General features: G+C 46.3%; 1 protein-coding gene across 18 annotated transcripts in view; it reads right to left on the reverse strand.

Annotated features, from left to right (window-relative positions):
- The window catches only part of SPRING1 (SREBF pathway regulator in golgi 1), a 316,969-nt gene that overhangs the window by 219,130 nt on the left and 79,299 nt on the right, over positions 1–18,540 (reverse strand). For 2 of the 18 annotated variants that reach the window (XM_082416879.1, XM_082416869.1), the window contains exon 5: positions 69–134. The exons of the other annotated variants lie outside the window; for them this stretch is intronic. In XM_082416879.1, coding sequence (XP_082273005.1) covers positions 69–134 — 66 coding nt within the window. The remainder of the gene's footprint in view (positions 1–68; positions 135–18,540) is intronic. 18 annotated transcript variants of the gene reach the window in all.

Below are 18,540 nucleotides of genomic sequence, written 5' to 3' on the forward strand. Positions count from 1 at the left end.
AGGCACCAATGTTCGTTTTCTTTTCCCAACCTCTTTCAGTGGAGCACACTCCATCCTCAAGGACAAACCTGGACATTTGCATAAATTCCTGTTGGACCAGCTTGACTTAATCTCAGCTGCTGGATCAAGTGGCTCTGTTTTGGAAAAAAAAAAAAAAAAAGAAAAGACAGGAGGCGAGGAAATTAATTAGGAAGCCATTGGAATAACTCGTGTAAGCTAAGTCTGCACAGTGGCAGCAGAGAGGGAAGGAGAGGAAAAGTTTAATAAACATTTCAAATGCAGAATAAAGAGGAGCTGATGACGGTTTGGATGTGGAGAGGGGAAGTGGGAGGAGCCAACGATTAACAGATTATACTTCTGAGTGACTGCTAATCTCTTTCACTGAGATGAGCAAGAGGGAACCAGCTCAAGGGAGGAGAGAGGCCAGAAGCAATAATAACCCTAACCAGCACTTGTTGAGTGCCTGCTGTATGCCTGCCAGGCACTGCACTTAGCGCTTTCCGAGAGCGATGTCACTGAATTCTCTTAATAACCCAAGAAAATTGTGACACAGAGAAATTAAGTCACTTGCCCACATACTTTTTGGGGGAAGTATTAAAACAAAGTACCTGCAGGCAGGACCGGCTACGTAATTTGCCAGGCTCACTGCAAAATATAAATGAGAACACCTTGTTCAAAACGTATTAAGAACTTCAGGACGGTGAGAGCCAAACATTAAACCAAGCACGGAGTCCTTCTGAGAGTGGGGCCCGGTGTGACCGCACAGGTCTCAGGCCCTGCTGCAGGAAATCTATATGAAGGCAGGCAAGAAGAAAGACTTTGAGACAAGAAAAAAGCTAAGAAAAAAAAAAAAAAAGGAAGAAGAAAGCTAAGGAAGAGTACAGACGGCCACACTCACTGCAAGCCGCAAGAGAAACTCACAAGGAGTAGCCGGCAAGTAGAAGCAGGAAGAGGAAGACGCAGTCAGAGCCACCGGGGTTGAAGGAGCCCCTCTGTTTGCCAACTGGGACACTGCTGTTGGCTTCGGAAGCCCAGCTTCTCGGGAGGCGGGGAGGCAGAAGCCGACTGCATTACACAGTGGGCTGAATGGAAGTGCGGGAGCCGCAGGGCAGCCCTGGCATTCTTATCTCAAGAAGTTCTCCCCTTGCCAAGATCAGAGGGCAAGTTTGTGGCACCACAAAAGTGACTTTAAAAAAAACAAAATCAAACTGCTGAAAGACTGCTTCTCATTTGGGTCCCCTGGGCGCTAAGAAATGCCTTCCTCCTGCTCTTTCTCCCCCCACTTAGCCTCACAAATGTTTGGCTGACTCCATCCTTAAATTGTGGCCGGGGACTGGAGCTGAAACGCCTTTGAGGATTCTCGCACAGCAACCACTAAAATCTCTTTCTGGGGACTCAAGTGCTGCCAAGGCTTCAGTGTGGCCAGGGGGGCTTAGATCCGGGAACGGGCTACTTCCCTTTGTTTGGACAATTGTAACCAGGAGGGACAAATCATCATGGGCTGTTTATTTATAGATATTGGCCGGGCTGTTGGTCTCATTCCGAATAAAGATACTAAAAGGAAAAGAGGCAGCTCGTAGCTCCTAGACTCAGCCTCACAAAAAGAAACTTGCCTTCCATTTCAAAGCCTCCTGTTTTCAGTGTTATCCTCCTGAATGTCTTCACTCCCCTTTTCCTTCCTAAGCCATAGAGTCCCCAGACTATTGGAAGCTCCCCCAAATGACTGGCCTTCCACCCAAGGATGTAGATCACCACTGACATTGGCACTGAACCCCTAGACTTCCCATGACTGGTTAATTCCTGAGCCTAATAATAATCAGTGTTTTCAGGAATTTGTATGTTTCTAAAGTCACAGGACTTGTCCGTACCACAGCGAAAGTTTAACTTTTTAAAAAACAGACTTCATTTTTGGAGCAGTTTTAGGTTCACAGCACAACTGAGTGGACAGTATAGAGAGTTCCCATGTGCCCCGCCCCACCAACACACACAGCCTCCCCACTATCCACGCCTCCCGTCCCAGTGGGGTATTTCTTACAGTCAATGAACCTACACTGACTCACCATCACTGCCCAAGTCCATAGGTGACATGAGGGTCCTCCCTTGGTGTCGTACACTCTGTGGGTTTGGACAAATGTATAATGACATGTATCCACCATTACAGGATCATACAGACTATTTTCATTGCCCTGAAAAGTGCTTTGTGCTCCACCTATTTATCCCTCTCAACCCAACTGCTGGCAACCACTCATCTTTTTACTTTCTCCATAGTTCTGCCTTTTCCAGAATGTCATATAGTTGGAATCGTATAATATGTAGCCTTTTCAGAGAAAAGTTTAATTTTAACTTTTAAAATGCATGCTTAATGTGGAAAAACCCAACTGCACAGAAGTAGATGCCATTTCTGGTGTGAACTAGTCTGTGCTATGCTATGTTGCAGCCCCAAAATCTCAGTCACTCCTAACGAGTCCATTTCTCAATTATACAAAGTCTGATGCAGGACAATGGGGACTCCCCCAACCTCAGCACATGGAATCAGAGTCACTGCAGCAAAGGGGAGAGTAAAGTAAAAAACTCCCACCTGCTTCTAAATACCTCCACCCAGAAGGGACACACAGACACACTCACTCCAGTGGCCAGATTAGTCACTCAGCCCCTATCAAACCACATGGAGACGAGGAAACGGATGTGAACACAGGGCTATGCAGTGAGCATGACTGTCTCTGTCACAAACTGAAAGTTATCTCCGAGCCCCGATCCTGCTCTGCAGAGGTAACTAGCTCCTGGTAACAGCTGGGTCGGTATCCTTCCAGATCGTCCTCTAATATATGCGTATTTATGTACGTTGTTCATAACCTGCTCTACTACACAGTCACGTGTGATACGTAAAACTTCTTCTTTTACATAAATGGGACTGTACTTTGCCTGCATTCTTGCAATATACTTTGTTTTCACTTGACAGTGTATCTTGGGCATCCACTGCAGTAGAGGTGAGTTTAAATGTGATTTAACAATAAAACAGTGACAGTAAACTGTTCTCTCTGGTGCTCTCTGCTCTGGTTGTGAGTTCCCGGGCCACAGGGATAGCATCTCATCACTGGTGCCATTAACTGGGGCTTTCCTGTTTACTAGGCGTGGTGCTAAGTGACTTACCCACTCCCAACAATGCCAGAAGGTCGATGCCATTATCAACTCCCTCCAGTGTTCAGACGATGTACCTGTAGCTCAGAGAGGTAAAGAAATGTCCTGTCCAAGTTCACACGGCTGGTGAGTGGCAGGAGGCAACCTACTGGACTCCAGAACTTGGGTTTTCTCCTCCTCCTTGCCTGTGGTGCATCTTCGAAGCCTCAGTGCCTACCCTGGTCTTAGTACTTGATAGGTGCTAAGTAGTATTTATTGAATAAATGGCTAAGAGGTGCGCAAAGACTGAATGGAATCCCCAAAACTATTTGCAAATGGCTGTAGGCACCTCTAGACTTACTGTCACTATCAGTCTCCAGACTCTTAAATATAATGTGTACTTGTATTCGTATTCTGATGATACTACAAATTCCTAAGGACCTAAACCATGTGTTTCCTGCTAAGTACCTCCAACTCCCACCAGCACAGGGTGAGAGCATCTCACCGTCCTGATGGGAACCCCCAGGCTCCCTCGCACTTACACTGAAACCCCCAGTCCCACCAGGCAGTGCGCCTCCCCTCTGCTCACAGATTTCCTTCACTCCTCTGTGTCTCTGCTCAAATGTCCCTCTCCAGAGGCCTTCCCGCACCCCTACCTTGAAGAACACACTCTGTCTTCTCCAAGCTAGAAGTCCTCAGCCTCAGCACTAATGACATTTGGGGCCAGACGATTCTTTGTGGTGGGGGCTGTCCTGTGCATTGTAGCATGTTGAGCAGCACCCCTGGTCTCTCCCCACTAGATACCAGTAACATCCCCCATCACCCCACCACCAGTTGTGACAACCAAAAATGTCTCCAGACATTGCCGACTGTCCCCTGGGGGCAAAGCCACCCCCACCGAGAACTCCTGTTCTAAGTGATTAGCATGTACACAGCAAGCTCTCAGAAAAGGTCAAAAAGATGAACCTATTCTAAGAGGCTAGCATAGCCCCTCTAAAGAGGCATTTCTCTGTGTCCTTCTGGAAACGACCCAGACCACTAACCATGGCAGCCCTAGAAGGAGCCTAGGACTCGTCTTCTGTTAAACAGAATTAGACCTTCTAAGCAAAGATCTTCTGTGAAAAGACTTTCTGGGATGTACAGGGGGGAGATGCTCAGGTTTTCTCTTTGCTTCCTAACTAGCCACAGACGGGGAAATGAATAAGGGAAGTACGTTCATTCTTCATTACAGCATCCAAGAATTCCTGCCTGGACTTCTCACTCAGAAACCAGGTAGGGGCTGCTGACAGGAGCAGCTGGGCTGAAAGGCAGGGAGCCAAGGGCTGGCTTAAAACTCTTTCCAGGTCTACTCCAGAATAAAGTTGTCTCTCTCTACATAACCCAATTCCATGGTTAAGAACACAAGTTCGGAGTGAGCCTGAGAAATTCATGCTGTAAATGAATAGCTGAAGCAAAAGCAATAAAATGTATTCATTTGGGACACCCTCCCCCTGGGGTTTCTGGCTTCGAAGGGACAATCCAAACCTGTGCTTCAGACCTTGCCATTTTCCTGCGGGTCTGACCTCCAAGGCAGGGCATGCCCTAAACCAACCAGGAAGCTCCTATGTGTGCCCCCAGGAAGCTCAGCTGGAGGCTGGCTGCTCTAAGAAGTACCTTCAGCCCCAAGCAGGGAAAAGTGATAACTGTTTTGCTTCTTGGAATGATTTTCAGGTTCATTCATTCAAACATTCTGCAAATGCTGATTGGGCCCTAACCACGTTCCTCGTGGTCTATGAACAAGTGGTTAAGAGTGCTGCTGGCTCTGAAAACAGATAGCTCACTTAAATGCCAGCTCTGCCACTTACTGTGTGACCACAGGAAAGTTACTTAACTTCTCTGAGCCTAATTTTACTCATACGTAAAACAGGGAAAAAAAAACATCTACCCCTGGGGCAGTGATGATTAAATGAGATAATGCATGTAAAGTGCTTAGCAGAGTAGCAACAAATGGGAAGCAGATATTGGTATTATTATTACTAATATTATTACTCTACATTCAGAAAAATGTAAATAGCTTTGTAATCCCTGGACACAGAGTGCAAAGGGACAGTGATGGACAACAAGGCTGGCTGGCAGATACAAAAGCATTGTTTCTGACTGGCAGAGGATATGGAAGCATACAATCTTAGAACAGAAAGGCGTATTCTTGATTATTCAGTTCAACACAATTTACAAGTAAGGAAGTAAAGTTGAAGTACACGGATTTGGGGTGAAGTGACTTGTCCAAGGTCACAGAGAAAGTTAAGGGCAGGCCTGGGCCGGACGTAGCTCAGGCTTCCTGACGCCCAGAGGCTTTTCCATTGCTTTATCTATCACTGATGCGTGGACGAAAGGGAAGTACCTCCTCCCTCAATGTAAACCAAGTCCATGGTCACAGACAGATGTTCCAAAGACGTTGCTGGTGGAAAATTCAAGTTGACATATAGTATTTTTAAGGAATGTTTCCATAGAGATGCACAAATAATTAGAACAATAATCCCTTATACAGATAGAAAAGAACCATTCATTCGAACAGGACGGGTAGAGGGGGTGGGGGTGTTGTGCTTGTTCTCCCGGAACGGTGGACAGAAAGGCCAGGCTGAACTCCAGAGATCAACATTCCAGATGGGGGTAGGGGGTGGGGGGGGGTGGACTGAAACCTTTTGACAGTCCTGCTCATGGATAACACCCAGCCTGCACATCTTCGTTGAACAAGCATGTTTTTCTGTAAGCAGGGCCCTGGCTGAGGTGCTGACCACAGAATGTCAGCTCCTCTCTTGAAAAGCATTTCTGCCTTATGAGTTTCCTCTTGCTACTATAACATATGGCCACAAACCTAGTGGCTTATAGCAACACAAATTTATGTTCTGGATGCCTGAAGTCTGAAATCAAGGTGTCAGCAGGGCTGGTTCCTTCTGGAGGCTTCAGGGGAGATGGGTTTCCTTGCCTTTTTCCACTTCTGGAGGCTGCCCACGTTCCTTGGCTTGTGGCGCATTCCTTGCATCCTTCCAATCTCTTGTTTCCAACATCACATCTCCTACTGCTGATGACAGCGCAGGTGCGGGCGTGTACAGTTGAGGGGTCTTTGGAAAGGTACTTAACTCCTCTGAGCCCCAGTTTCCTCTTCAGAAAGACAGAGGTGATGGGAACATGTTGAATGAGGTATGTGTGAATGTTCAGCACCCGGCCTGGCACACAGTAAGGACTGAAGAAAGGCCGCAGTTTTTACGACAACGATGATTATTATTACAGCCACCGTCATCATCCAACACTCTCATTTCCATGACAGAGCTCAGGGGACACAGATGGAGAGGTGTGCCATCTGCCAGGGGTCTCAGGAAAGACTTCAGAAGAGTTGAGCCCAGAGCTGGCCTGATCAGAAAACTGTGAAGGAATCTGGCCAACAGACAAAAGGGAGAAGGGGCGTTCTGGACAGAGGAACCTGCACAGTGAAAGGCACAGGTGTTGGAAAGTATGTGGGGCGTTTATAGAATCCGGAGGGCTCGGGTGGACAGAGTAGAGGGTCAGGGGTCAGTGTCAGGAGGCAGGATGGATGGCAAAGAGCTCAAGAGTTAGGTCTTTGGAATCAGGGGGGCCTGGGCTCAAGCCCCAAGGCTCCACTTAAGAGCTCTATAACCTGGGGCATCTTTCTCTCTCCCCATCCTCCTTTGTAATAAGTGGGTGGTGACAGCACCTACCTCCCAGAGTTGTTGCAATCAATGATTTGGGAGCGCTGAGGGGTCCCTTGGAAAGGGCTTTGCAGACCTGGCTGAGGAGCCACTTTCTCTCCTCTCATTTACCCTTCACTCTATGCCCTCTGTCCCTTCTCCTCCGCCAACAGGAAGTCTGAGCGCTGACCTTCCTAAACTCATGTTTCTGTCACTGGCCTTCTGAACTTAAAAATAATAGTTTTTTCACAGGTGGAAAAGATGTTACGAGACCTTTGCTCGCCTATAAAACGTGGGTAATGATAGCATCAGCCTCCTATGGTTGCTTTGAGGATTCGCAGAGACCGTGCGGAAGGTGTTTGATATCGTATCGTGGGAGGTTAATGGCATAGGCTCTGGAGTCGGATGGATTGAGCCCAGATTCTGGCTGTGTCAGTTACCAGCTCTGTGACTGTGGGCAAACCTCCTTCAGTCACAATCCCTAGCCTGCAAAATAAGGATGATAATGTCAGTCACAGAGGACCTCTGAGAGGGGAGTACTAAGAGAGTGCCTAGGATATACTCATTAACTATTATTATGATGATGCTCTTTTCTTTTACATATGAGGAAAATCATTCTCAGAGAGGGGAAGTGCCTTGCCCAAGGTCACACAGCAACTTGGTGGCGATCCATCACACAGGAGGCAGCTTCCTGTAGGATCAGAGGTCCAGGCGAGTTCTTGGCACAAGTTCCAGTGCCTGGAACCTGAGACTATGCAGAGCGCTCCCTCTTCGTAGGCTGTTTTCCTGTGTGAAGGGCAAGGTGGTATCCCCCAACCCGCAGCCGACAAATCCGCTTCAGTGGCCACTGCATCCCAGGGCTGTGCAGCTCCGCCTGCTGAGGAATCAGATGGCACCAGCAGACGGTCTCTCCATGCTACTGGAGCCTGAATCGCTCCCATCATTTATTTTGGACAGGACACAAGATGGGATATCAAAGGAATCAGCTGCTGGTCAGAGGAAACGGCTAAGGGGCCAGACCTCCTCCTGGGGCTTCCAGGAGCAGAGTAAACACCCTGTGCGAGTGGGAATCTGGCTCCCCCATTTTAATCTGACTTTATAAATTGAAACTTAATCCATTCAAAGATATAAGAGGCAAACTTTCCTGGTATAAAGGTTTTTACTAAAAAAAAAAAAAAAGTTAGTTTTATATACTTTTTTTAAAACTGGAAGTATTTATATTTATAGAGTTCAAGTTAAGATTGAAGAGTTTAAAGCAACAGTTGGGGCGAATGAAAGGAAAGGGTTAGGACTCCTGGTTCCCCACATTCAAACAAGCCAAAGGATGACCTTTGGCTCAGGGTTGCATTTTTCCATCGTGCTCTGCTGAATAAGTGAGCTTTTCAGACTTCTTGGGAGCAGATGCTGGTGTGAGTAATGCCTTCCTTTGCTCAAGGCACAACATAAACACCCCCTAATGCCCAGTCAGCGTGCACACAAGATTTCAACTACCATCCAGGCCAACAGGCACCACTGCCATTAAGAGGCGATTGCCACCGTCTGGCTTCAACAGCAAGAATGCTTGAGGAAGAGGTTCTGGGGAGGGTGGCTCATGGGGGCCACAGACGCTAGTGTTTGCGGCTTCCATTCTGAGTGTGGGCAACCAGGTCATGGATGGGGTGACGCTGACATTTTCCTTGGCAGGTAGGGCATGGTGGAAAGGACAACGACCTCAAGGTCAGCAGATCTGGAGTCAGATGCCCACTGCATGCCCAAGTCTACCCTCAGCTTTCCCATGTATAAACTGGAAATCTCCAGGAGACATACTCTAAGTTTTTTGTGTGTGTTGTTTTTAATAGACTTTAATTTTTGGAGCAGTTTTAGGTTCCCAGCAATGTTGAACAGAAAGTACAGAGAGTTCCCATATACCTCCCACATATCCACACATGTGCAGCCTCCCTCATTCTCAACATCCCCCAGCAGAGGGGTACATCTGTTACAGTACAATCGATGAACCTACACTGACACATCATAATCACTCAAAGTCATAGTTTACATTCAGGTTCAGTCTTGGTGTTGTACATTCTATGGGTTCTGACTAATGTATAATGACACGCATCAGCCGTACATGTATCAAACAGAACAGTGTCACTGCCCTAAAAATCCTCTGCACTCTGCCTCTTCTTCCCTGCTCCCACCCAACCGCTGGCAACCACTATCTTTTCACCGTCTCCTCAGCTTTGCCTTTTCCAGAATGTCATATAGTTGGAATCATATAGTATGTAGCCTTTTCAGGTTGGCTTCTTTCACTTACTAATATGCATTTAATTTTCCTCCATGCCTTTTCATGGTTTGATAGCTGATTTCTTTTTAGTGCTAATAATAGACCACTGTCAGGATGGACCACAGTTTATTTATCCATTCACCTAGTGAAGGGCATCTTGGTTGCGTCCAACTTTTGGCAATTATGAATGAAGCTGCTATAAACATCTGTGTGCAGGGTTTTGTGTGGACATAAGTTTTTAACTCCCGAAGTCTGAAAACCAAACCAGCTGTGTCTCGGATATACAGCATCCTTTTGATAGTTTGCAGTCTAGAAGTAAGCCCAAAGGAATTTACTCTGCTGTGTCAGTCACACCAGCCACTAGAATCTGAAAAACTATAGCTAAGAATACCAGGGAAATGGCTGAAGTGGAGATCGGAAGCTATGAATTAGCTTTATACCCATGGGAATAACAACCTTTTGTTCAACCAGTTTTTCATAGCAGAATCAAAAGGTTATGAAGGAAATACTCCCTCCACCCCGGCCCGGGCCCCGCCAATCAATTAAAGGCATATCTCATTTTATTATGCTTTGCAGATATTGCATTTTTTACAAATGGAAGGCTTATGGCAACCCTGCGTCAAGCAAGTCTATCGGCACCATTTTTTCAACAGCATTTGCTCACCTCCTGTCTCTGTGTCACATTTTGGTAATTCTCGAAATATTTCAAACTTTTTCATTATTATTATATTTGTTACGGTGATCTGTGATCAATGACCTTTGATGGAGGCTCAGATGATGGTTAGCATTTTTGAGTAATAAAGGATTTTTAACTTAAGGTATGTACATTGTTTTAAGACATAATGCTAGTATACACTTAACAGACCACAGTATAGTGTAAACATAACTTTTATATGCACTGGGAAACCAAAAAATTCATGTGATTTGCTTTATTGCGGTGGTCTGGAACCAAACCCGCAATATCTCTGGGGTCTGCCTGTGCTATTGTTAGGATGAACAACAATAGAATTGCCCTCCACTTCAGCCTGTCTAGGATTCAAAAGTGCTTTGGGAATGCTAATTCATTCATCTTCACAGTAACCCTGGGAGTGTTCCACTAAATAAAATCTGTATTATTTTTACCACTACAAAATACATAGTGCCGTTCTCTTGATGGAAAACATACGCTAGCTATGATCTGAAAGGAATAACGGTGAGAAAATGCTCTGGGTGGTCTGAGCTCACACGGACAGTCTGAATAACTCCCAGACGTAAGCACTGCACCCCGACCTCTGCACTGGTGAGGAAGCATTGCTTCTGAAGGGTCAGGGCCGGGAAACACCTTCTGATGACCTGAGCACCACAGGGCCCTGGGAAGCTCTTAGGTTCACTGAGTTTGAGTCTCCTGAAATAATATTATTTATTATTCTTGGCTCTGCAGCTCACTTACTGGGTGACTTTAGGGAATCATGTAACCTCTCCAACTTTACTCACTTGTAAATGGGTTCATTGTTTTTGCCCACCTCGTGGAGGTGTCATGCCCATAAAACAATTGAGGGCGTACCAGTAAGGCCCTTTAATCATTTGGTGGGCTGCCTCAGAAATCCTAACTGTGCACAGTGAAAGGGCTTACAGAGATGACTGAGGTCCTGGCCAGCGATCACCAACTGGGGACAGACTTTGCAATCAGCAAACTAGTGCCCAGGCTGTGGGGACCTGGGGAAGTGCAGGTCTGGGGTAAATGCATGGGCTTCTGAGTCGGAAAGGCCTGGGCTCAAATCCCAGCTCTGCCACTTGCTGGTTGTGTGACCTTGGGTAAGTCAACTAACCTCTCTGAGCCTCCATTTCCTGTTCCATGAACTGAGAAAACCCAGTCTCTTAGGGTTGCTATAGGGATTAAATGAAGCATCTGACATTTAGTAGGTGCTTAATAAAGGGCAATGGTTATAAGGGTCTGTCATTTTCCATGAGGTCTTATGAATGTAGTGCAGTGTTTCCAAAATGTGCAGTATTTTTACCACTTATGGGAAACAAGGAGAGGGTTTTAGGTGGGACACGGAAATTCTTAGATATGTGGAATTAGGAACAAATAGGGCACATCAGACTGTTACTGATAAGAATGGGGATACATTTTTAGAAAACGAGTCAGTTTTAAAATGATCGTAAAGAAGTGATTATAGGGCTTCCCTGGTGGCGCAGTGGTTGAGAATCTGCCTGCCAATGCAGGGGACACGGGTTCAAGCCCTGGTCTGGGAGGATCCCACATGCCGCGGAGCAACTATGCCCGTGAGCCACAATTACTGAGCCTGCGCATCTGGAGCCTGTGCTCCGCAACAGGAGAGGCCGCGATAGTGAGAGGCCCGTGCACCACGATGAAGAGTGGCCCCCACTTGCAACTAGAGAAAGCCCTCGCACAGAAACGAAGACCCAACACAGCCATAAATAAATAAATAAATAAATAAAATTTAAAAAAAAAAAAAAAAGAAGTGATTATATAGTTGGACTTGGGGTAACAAAATTTGAAGGTGGTATACAAAAGCCTTAAACCACAAATGGCTGATGGCATAGCACAAAGGCGCTGGGGCTAAGAGCAGGTTCTGAACTTAGATTTATACCCATCAGTCATATGGCTGAGGCCAGGCTCCTAAGTCTCTATGAGCCTCAGTTTCCTCACCTATAAAATGGGATGATAGTATCTAGGAAGGTAAAAATGAGGTAATAAAAATAAAAGCTCTTGGAAAACTGCAATAGCACCATCCAGCATAAGAGAAACCTCTTTTTTGTTTTTTTTGTTTTTGTTTGTTTTTTTGTTTTGTTTGTTATCCCTAATGTGTGCTTTGACAGAGAAATAATCTACGCTTAGCTGCCAGCTGATAAGACTGCAACATAGATAAAGTTCAAAGTCAAGGATGGTTTCAATCCCCACCCTGCCATTTACCATCCCGCAGCCTTGAGCAAGCTGTTTAAAGTTTCTATGCTTCAACCTCCTCACCTGTAAAAAGGCGTTAATAATAACAATACCATTTGCAATTCAACTCAAAGGCCAAAAAGGCCAACAACCCAAAGGAAAATGGGCAAAAGATGTGACAAGACAGAGGACCAAAGGTGAAATACAATGGCTCTTCAACATATAAACGTATTCTCTATCTCACTCATAAGATACATGCTAATTAAAACCACAATGGGTATGACTTTTTATCATCACGTTTACAAAGATCAGTTTGAGAAAGCTGTGCTGGTAAGGTATAAGAAATAGTTTTGCCTTTATAGTGATGGTGAGGAGGTAAATTGTTACCACGTTTATGGAGAGCAATTTACAATTTGTCAAGAGTATAAAAGTACAGACCCTTTGAGGCTGAATGCTAGGGTCCACATCGTAATCCCCAGAATGTGTGTTACCTTATGTGGCAAAAAGGATTTAAGATTAAGTTAGGAATTCCGAGATGGGGAAATTATTCTAGGTTATCCAGGTGGGTCTGATGTAATCATAGGGGTCCTTATAAGAGGGAGGCAGGAGATCAGAGAGGAGGAGGCGATGTGCTGACAGAGCAGAGATTAGTGTCCTTTGGAAATGGAGGAAGGGGCCACAAGCCAAGGAAGACAGGTGGCTACCAGAAGCTGAAAAAGGCAAGAAAATGATTTTTCTGGAGCCTGCAGAAGGAATCTGACCTGCCAACACCTTGATTTTAGCCTGGTGAAATTGATTTTGGACTTCTGACCCCCGTAACTGTGAGAGAATACATTCTGTGTTGTCCTGAGCCACTCGTTTGTGGCTAAGCAGCCATAGGAAACTAACACACATTCTGCCACTCAGCAACCCCACTTCTAGGACTTCATCCTGTAGACACACCTGAGTAGGTACAAAATGATGACGCACGAGGTTATGCACTGATCTCTGCAGGTCAGCTGTTCTGTCCACGAACAGGCTCAGGCTGTGATTTCATGCCGTCTGTAGGGCTCAGTCACACCCAGGTACGCTTCATCTTTCCCATTACACTGAAACTGGCAAAGCGACACCTCTCTGCCAACCCCGCGTCCAGTGTTGAAATTGCAGGAAGATCACCATTGCTGCAAGTTTCCAGCTCACACTCCCAGGGTCAAGTGCTAAGGAAGCCCCTCATTATCTAGTCCCGAGAAGCCTGCAGGTGAGCCCAAACGGAGCTCTCCTCTCTCTACAAACACCATACACCACTCTTTGTCTTCACTGCAGAGCGAGTCTTTTTCCTGACATGCGAGAAATACTCCTGCGTGAGTATTTCTCAAAGAGGGAGAAAGAGGAAAGCAAAATAAATGTATTTCCATGACTTCGAGTACAAATCCCTGTGTGGGGCCTCGTGCCATCCTCAGAGCTGGGCTAGAGCTATTTTAAAACTAATGTCGTGCATGAGACGAACCTACTCGATTGAAAAATCTTCTGTTACAGGATAGAGATGGGCAAGAAATCAGCGCTGGGTCTCTCCGAGTGCTTGATTGTGGCTGCATCAGCAAACCTGCTCCGAGTTGACCGTAAACCTTTCGCGGGGGACTCGGGAGGCAGGGCTGACAAGGCAAGTTGAAAACCTGAGCCCCTCTGACTAGCAGTCCTCCCAGGCTGCTAAAAATACCCAGCGATCTGCTCGAAGCGGGGGCAGGCCAGGCAAGCCTTTCTCCCCCACTCCTCCCCCACCTCCCTGTGTCGGGGAAGAAAAGGGGCCAGTTAAGGAGGTGGAGATGGCTGGGCAGGAGAATTCACCAAATACAAGGTAAAGCAACTCTTTTTTTTTTTTTTCCAAAATATAGTTACTTTTCAAAAAAGGTAAAGCAACTCTTGCCAGACCTGGTGCTGTGTGCCAGAGACGCAGAGGTGTCTCCCTAGACTAAAAGAGCTTAGATGGAGGTGAGGGCAAAGCACGGACTTCAGAGCCAGAGAGATCTGGGCTCGAATCACAGCTCTGCCATTTATACTTGTTTGTACGGTCCTGTGCCCAAAGCATGTGGCTTTATAAGCCTCAGTTTTCCCATCTGCAAAGTGCAGCTAATAATCCGAACTTGTGGACTGCAAGCTTTAGGGATAATGTATGGCAAGTGCCTGGCACAGAGTGGGTTCTTTACAAATGGTAGCTGCTATTATTGCTCTGACAGTCTAGTGAAGAAAGATCTTTAAAAGCAAGGGGAAATCAAACAAGGAGGAAAATTGCATACAATCCCAGGGTTGTATGGTTTGGGTAGCAAGTATCAGAAAAATTCTCAGGAAGGAAAGGTTCTTGCTAAGACCTCACTCAATCTCTAGTCATAGAAATCTCTCCCAAGCTTCTGAAGCCAATAAATGCTGCATTTCTTCCAGCCTGCCCCGATCTGCCAAGGCTTTGTCCTTTTTTTGGAGCGCCATTGCTATATTCACCCATTTAGTGTTTGTAGCACTGATTGGCATCATTCCTTCTCTGACACCCAGAGAACTGGAAAATGACAAGTGTGTGATAAAAGAGTAGATCAGAGGGTTTGGGTGGATAGCAAAGAGTACCCTGGGTAGAGGAGGCAGGGAGCACTAGCAGACGAGGCATGTGTATCTCTCAGAGGCCAATCAGAAAACCTGATTGGCCACTAGACACACCTGCCCCCACTTCAGACACCAGCCCCAAGTGGGGTCCCCAGGCCACCTGCACGTCTGGCCACAAAACCAAGGGGTTCCCATGACCCACTTTGGTTTGATTATTCCCTAGAACAACTCACAGAACTCAGGAAAGTGCTATACTTATGATTACGGTTCTGTTGTAAAGGACACAGATCAGGACCAGCCAAAGGAAGAGACACGTAGGGTGAGGTTTGGGAGGGTCCCGAACATGGAGCCTACCTGTCCTCTCCCCGGGAATCAGGGCATCATCTATGTGTTCCATCATCAACGTGAATCCTGGCACAGCTATGTTTTCACCAACCAGGAAGCTCTACCAGGCTTTTTTGTGCAGAGATTTGGGATTTCATCACATAGGCATGATTGATTGAATCATCGGGAACATACAGGGATGGGGATTCTGGGAAATGTGGGTGAGCCCAGTCAAGGTGATGTGGTAAAGCCACCATGTACATGAGACTGGTGAGAAGCCAACCCCAAAGCAAGCCCAACCCTCATGGTGGGGGGAAGGGGAGGAGACACCCACCTCCACGGTGTGAATTAATGGGTGGTAACAAAGATGTTTCTAGAACAACCTTGGAGCCCCAGGACTCCGGGACTACACTGACTGTTCCTTTGGTCTTTTTAAGACTGCAGACACCCTAGGAGGAGAAGTCATCAAGACACAAGCCTAGACTCACTAGAATCTAGGGGATTTCTGGTCCTTTCTCTGCATCTAACTTGTTTTCTCATCCTTGACTGACTCAAACCTCCAATGCAGCAAAGTAGATTTTGTTTACCCATGGTGTGTAGGACTGAGTTACTCTTTGGACTGTGTTTCTATATGAGCCAAAGGCAGACCCAGGAGCCCTCAGGCTGATGGCTTTGCATGTCCCTCACCAAATCCATGCACCGTCATCCCCATTAAGGGCTATGTACAAAGGACCTGACACGGACCACAGGCTGGGTGAGCCTGTGAGTCCCACTTCCTGCAGGAAGGACGGGGTCTCTCCTGCCACCTCCTTCAGCCTGCCTCTCAACCGTTTCACAGCCTGTTAGCACTTCTGTCACAGAGGAGCTGAAACTCAAATCAGTCCATTTCACCACCTAGAAGCCCATTTAGAGGAGACAATGGAGGGGAGGGGGGAGCTCAAGAGCTAACATGATGACCCAGGTTATCAGTTCCTTCCAGATACTCATTCACAAGGTATCTGGGGATAATTGAGACATACAAAGAAAGTAGATGCAGAAGAATATTCTGGATAACAGATCCACTTCTGAGGAACAGGCAGATAGATCTGATAATGTCCTCAGTTTCCCAGGAATTGTTTAATTTCAAAACCCCGTCTTGTTGCTGGGTGAGGTATCTTTATTTTTCCATAGAAAAATATGGTCAAAATATCTATAGACTAGAGACCAGCACCTCAGCATTCATCCTTGATTTTTCCCTCCCTCTTCCCCCACATCCAAGCCATTAACAAGTCCTACAGCTGTGACCGCCAAATCACTTCTCAAGACCACCTACTGCTCCTTGCCTAGCTCCAGGCACCGAGCTAGTCCCAACTCCGTTGGCTCTTGCCCTCGTGATTGTAACCGCTTCCCAACCGGATCCAAGTATCCTGCCCTGCCAACATGGGCTGCTGTCGTGTTCTGGTAATATGACGTATTCTTGGCTGCCCTCTTGGAATAAAGAATTGCCCTCACGTGAGTCCCACCTGCTCAATGTTTTAGAATACAGAAGGCAAATTCCCAGGCCCCCTTGTGGGCGTGTGACCCAGAACCCACGCACCAGCCGCTCCTCACGCACTGAGTCCCAAAGCTCTGGGTTTGCTGGTGTAGATGGCAGAGACCCCCGACTGCCTGTGGCCAGAACAGCAGCAGCAGTGGCCCAGAGGCTGCCAGTCGAGCTGGGACCCTGGTGGCAAGCTGTGCTCGGAGCATGTGGTGCTCAGCGTCAGCTGCACAGGGATTTAAGCGCCAGGCCCCTTTGCAGGCATCGTTTTGGGGGCTGCTCTTGGAAGCTTAGTTTCAAGTCTGGTCCTCTCCAATAACTTTGAGAGTGACCTCGCATCATTTTTAAAAATCTCTTTTCTGCTTAAACCAGAGTGGATTCCGTTGTTTACCCTAAGAACTGCCTGATAGACCCCTCTGCAGTCTGTTCTCCAGGCGACAGCAAAAATGAGCTTTTTAAAAGCTGAAATCAAATTGCACCCCTTGCCTCCTCAAGAGCCCCTGTGTGACGGGATCTCGCTCAGCTCTCCAACCTCATCCGACCCCACACTCATCCTCTTGCCCGCTCTGCTCCAGCCGCACTGGCTCTGACACAAGTACCTTCCCAGCTCCCGACTCTGCACCAGTGATTCCCTCTGCCAGGCAAGTTTTCCCTTCGGCCCTTCCCATGCTTGACCCGTGGATCGCAGGTCAATGTCACCTCTTCAAAAAGGCTTGCCTGCGCCATGCAGTAGCTGAAGAGCACACCTCCCTCATTGCTCTCCATCTGACCACACTCTTGATTCCTTCAGAGGCTCTACCCCAATTTGTAATTATTTCACCTGTTTACTTGTTTATTGTCATGTCATTGTTTATTGTATTACTTGTATTGTTTATTGGCTACCTCTAGATGGTAGACTCTATGAGGGCAGAGATCAGTTTTCTCATTAATGCAAGGCCCCCAGACCTAGCACACTCCCTGCTCCATTGTAATAACTCAGTAGGTCTTAGGTGAACGAATGAATTAGCACTGACTGAGCTAGAATTGTTATAGAACCTGTGCTATACATACATATTAACCCACTGAATCCTCACACTAACCCTATGATGTAGGTACTATTATTCTCTCTATTTTACACATGAGAAAATTGAGTATAGAAAGGTTAGGTCATTTGCCCAAGGGCACACAGCTAGTAAATGGAAAGTGGAGTTTATACCTAGATAGACTAGCTTGGGAATCCATAGTCTCAACTAGAGCTGCCTTGAAGGAAGGAAGGAAGGAAGGAAGAGAGGAAGGGAGGAAGGGAAAGTAATGAGTGAAAAAATGAGTGAAATGGATATAAGTCCAATATTTCCAGAAGCAGGGCAATCTTTAAGGATTCCTTCGAGTCCTAGGACTCTATTATTTGAATAGAAGCTGACTAGGGCTGCTGTACATAATGAGCATTTGCACTCACAGAGCACGTGGGTATTTTACCAATCCCCCTGCCAGACACCAGTAAATATTACATCCACAACTCGCAAGGGAATTGGGGTTTCAAACTCAGAGTCACAGATCTTTTACTGTGTGCTGATTCATAGACCCTCCTGTGAAACTCAGAGATCCCCAGGAAGAGAAGAGTTTGAGCTTCCCAATTTAAACCCTGCAGGAATAACTGGGCTGGTCAATAGGTTTAGATATTAGCCAAGGTGAGCCCTCCAAGACATCTCATTTCACACCCTGAGCACAGTCAAATTCACACATTCAGGTAATGATTCTCTTAGCTGCCCCACCCCCAACCCCAAACACTTTTTGGACTGAATTCTGAACAAGTCAAAGTGCACTTTTCATTAGCAATGGTAGAAAATACCATTTTGTCATGATTATGATGATATTTACCATTAACTGTTCTGTTATGATGTTATAATATACCGTTACAGATGATGTTATGAACAATAGAATCTCCATATCTGGGTCTCTTCTGAGTATCTAGAATAATCACGATGGAGATACAGTGGAAACCACAGTCATATTTTCCCCAGGCCATTAAAAAGTGAATGAATTAAATAGGATATGACCAGAAGATTTGAGACTTCCTTGTTTTAAAGATTAATAAACAGGTCTGTACAAAGATACCGATGGTGCTTCCCCCAAGAGCTGAGATTCAAGTGAGCTCTGTTTTGCTCTATTTATAGTCTCTGTATATTTATATTCTCTT

Source organism: Balaenoptera physalus (genome assembly GCF_965194825.1).
Source record: "Balaenoptera physalus genome assembly, chromosome: 12".
NCBI lineage: Eukaryota > Metazoa > Chordata > Mammalia > Artiodactyla > Balaenopteridae > Balaenoptera > Balaenoptera physalus.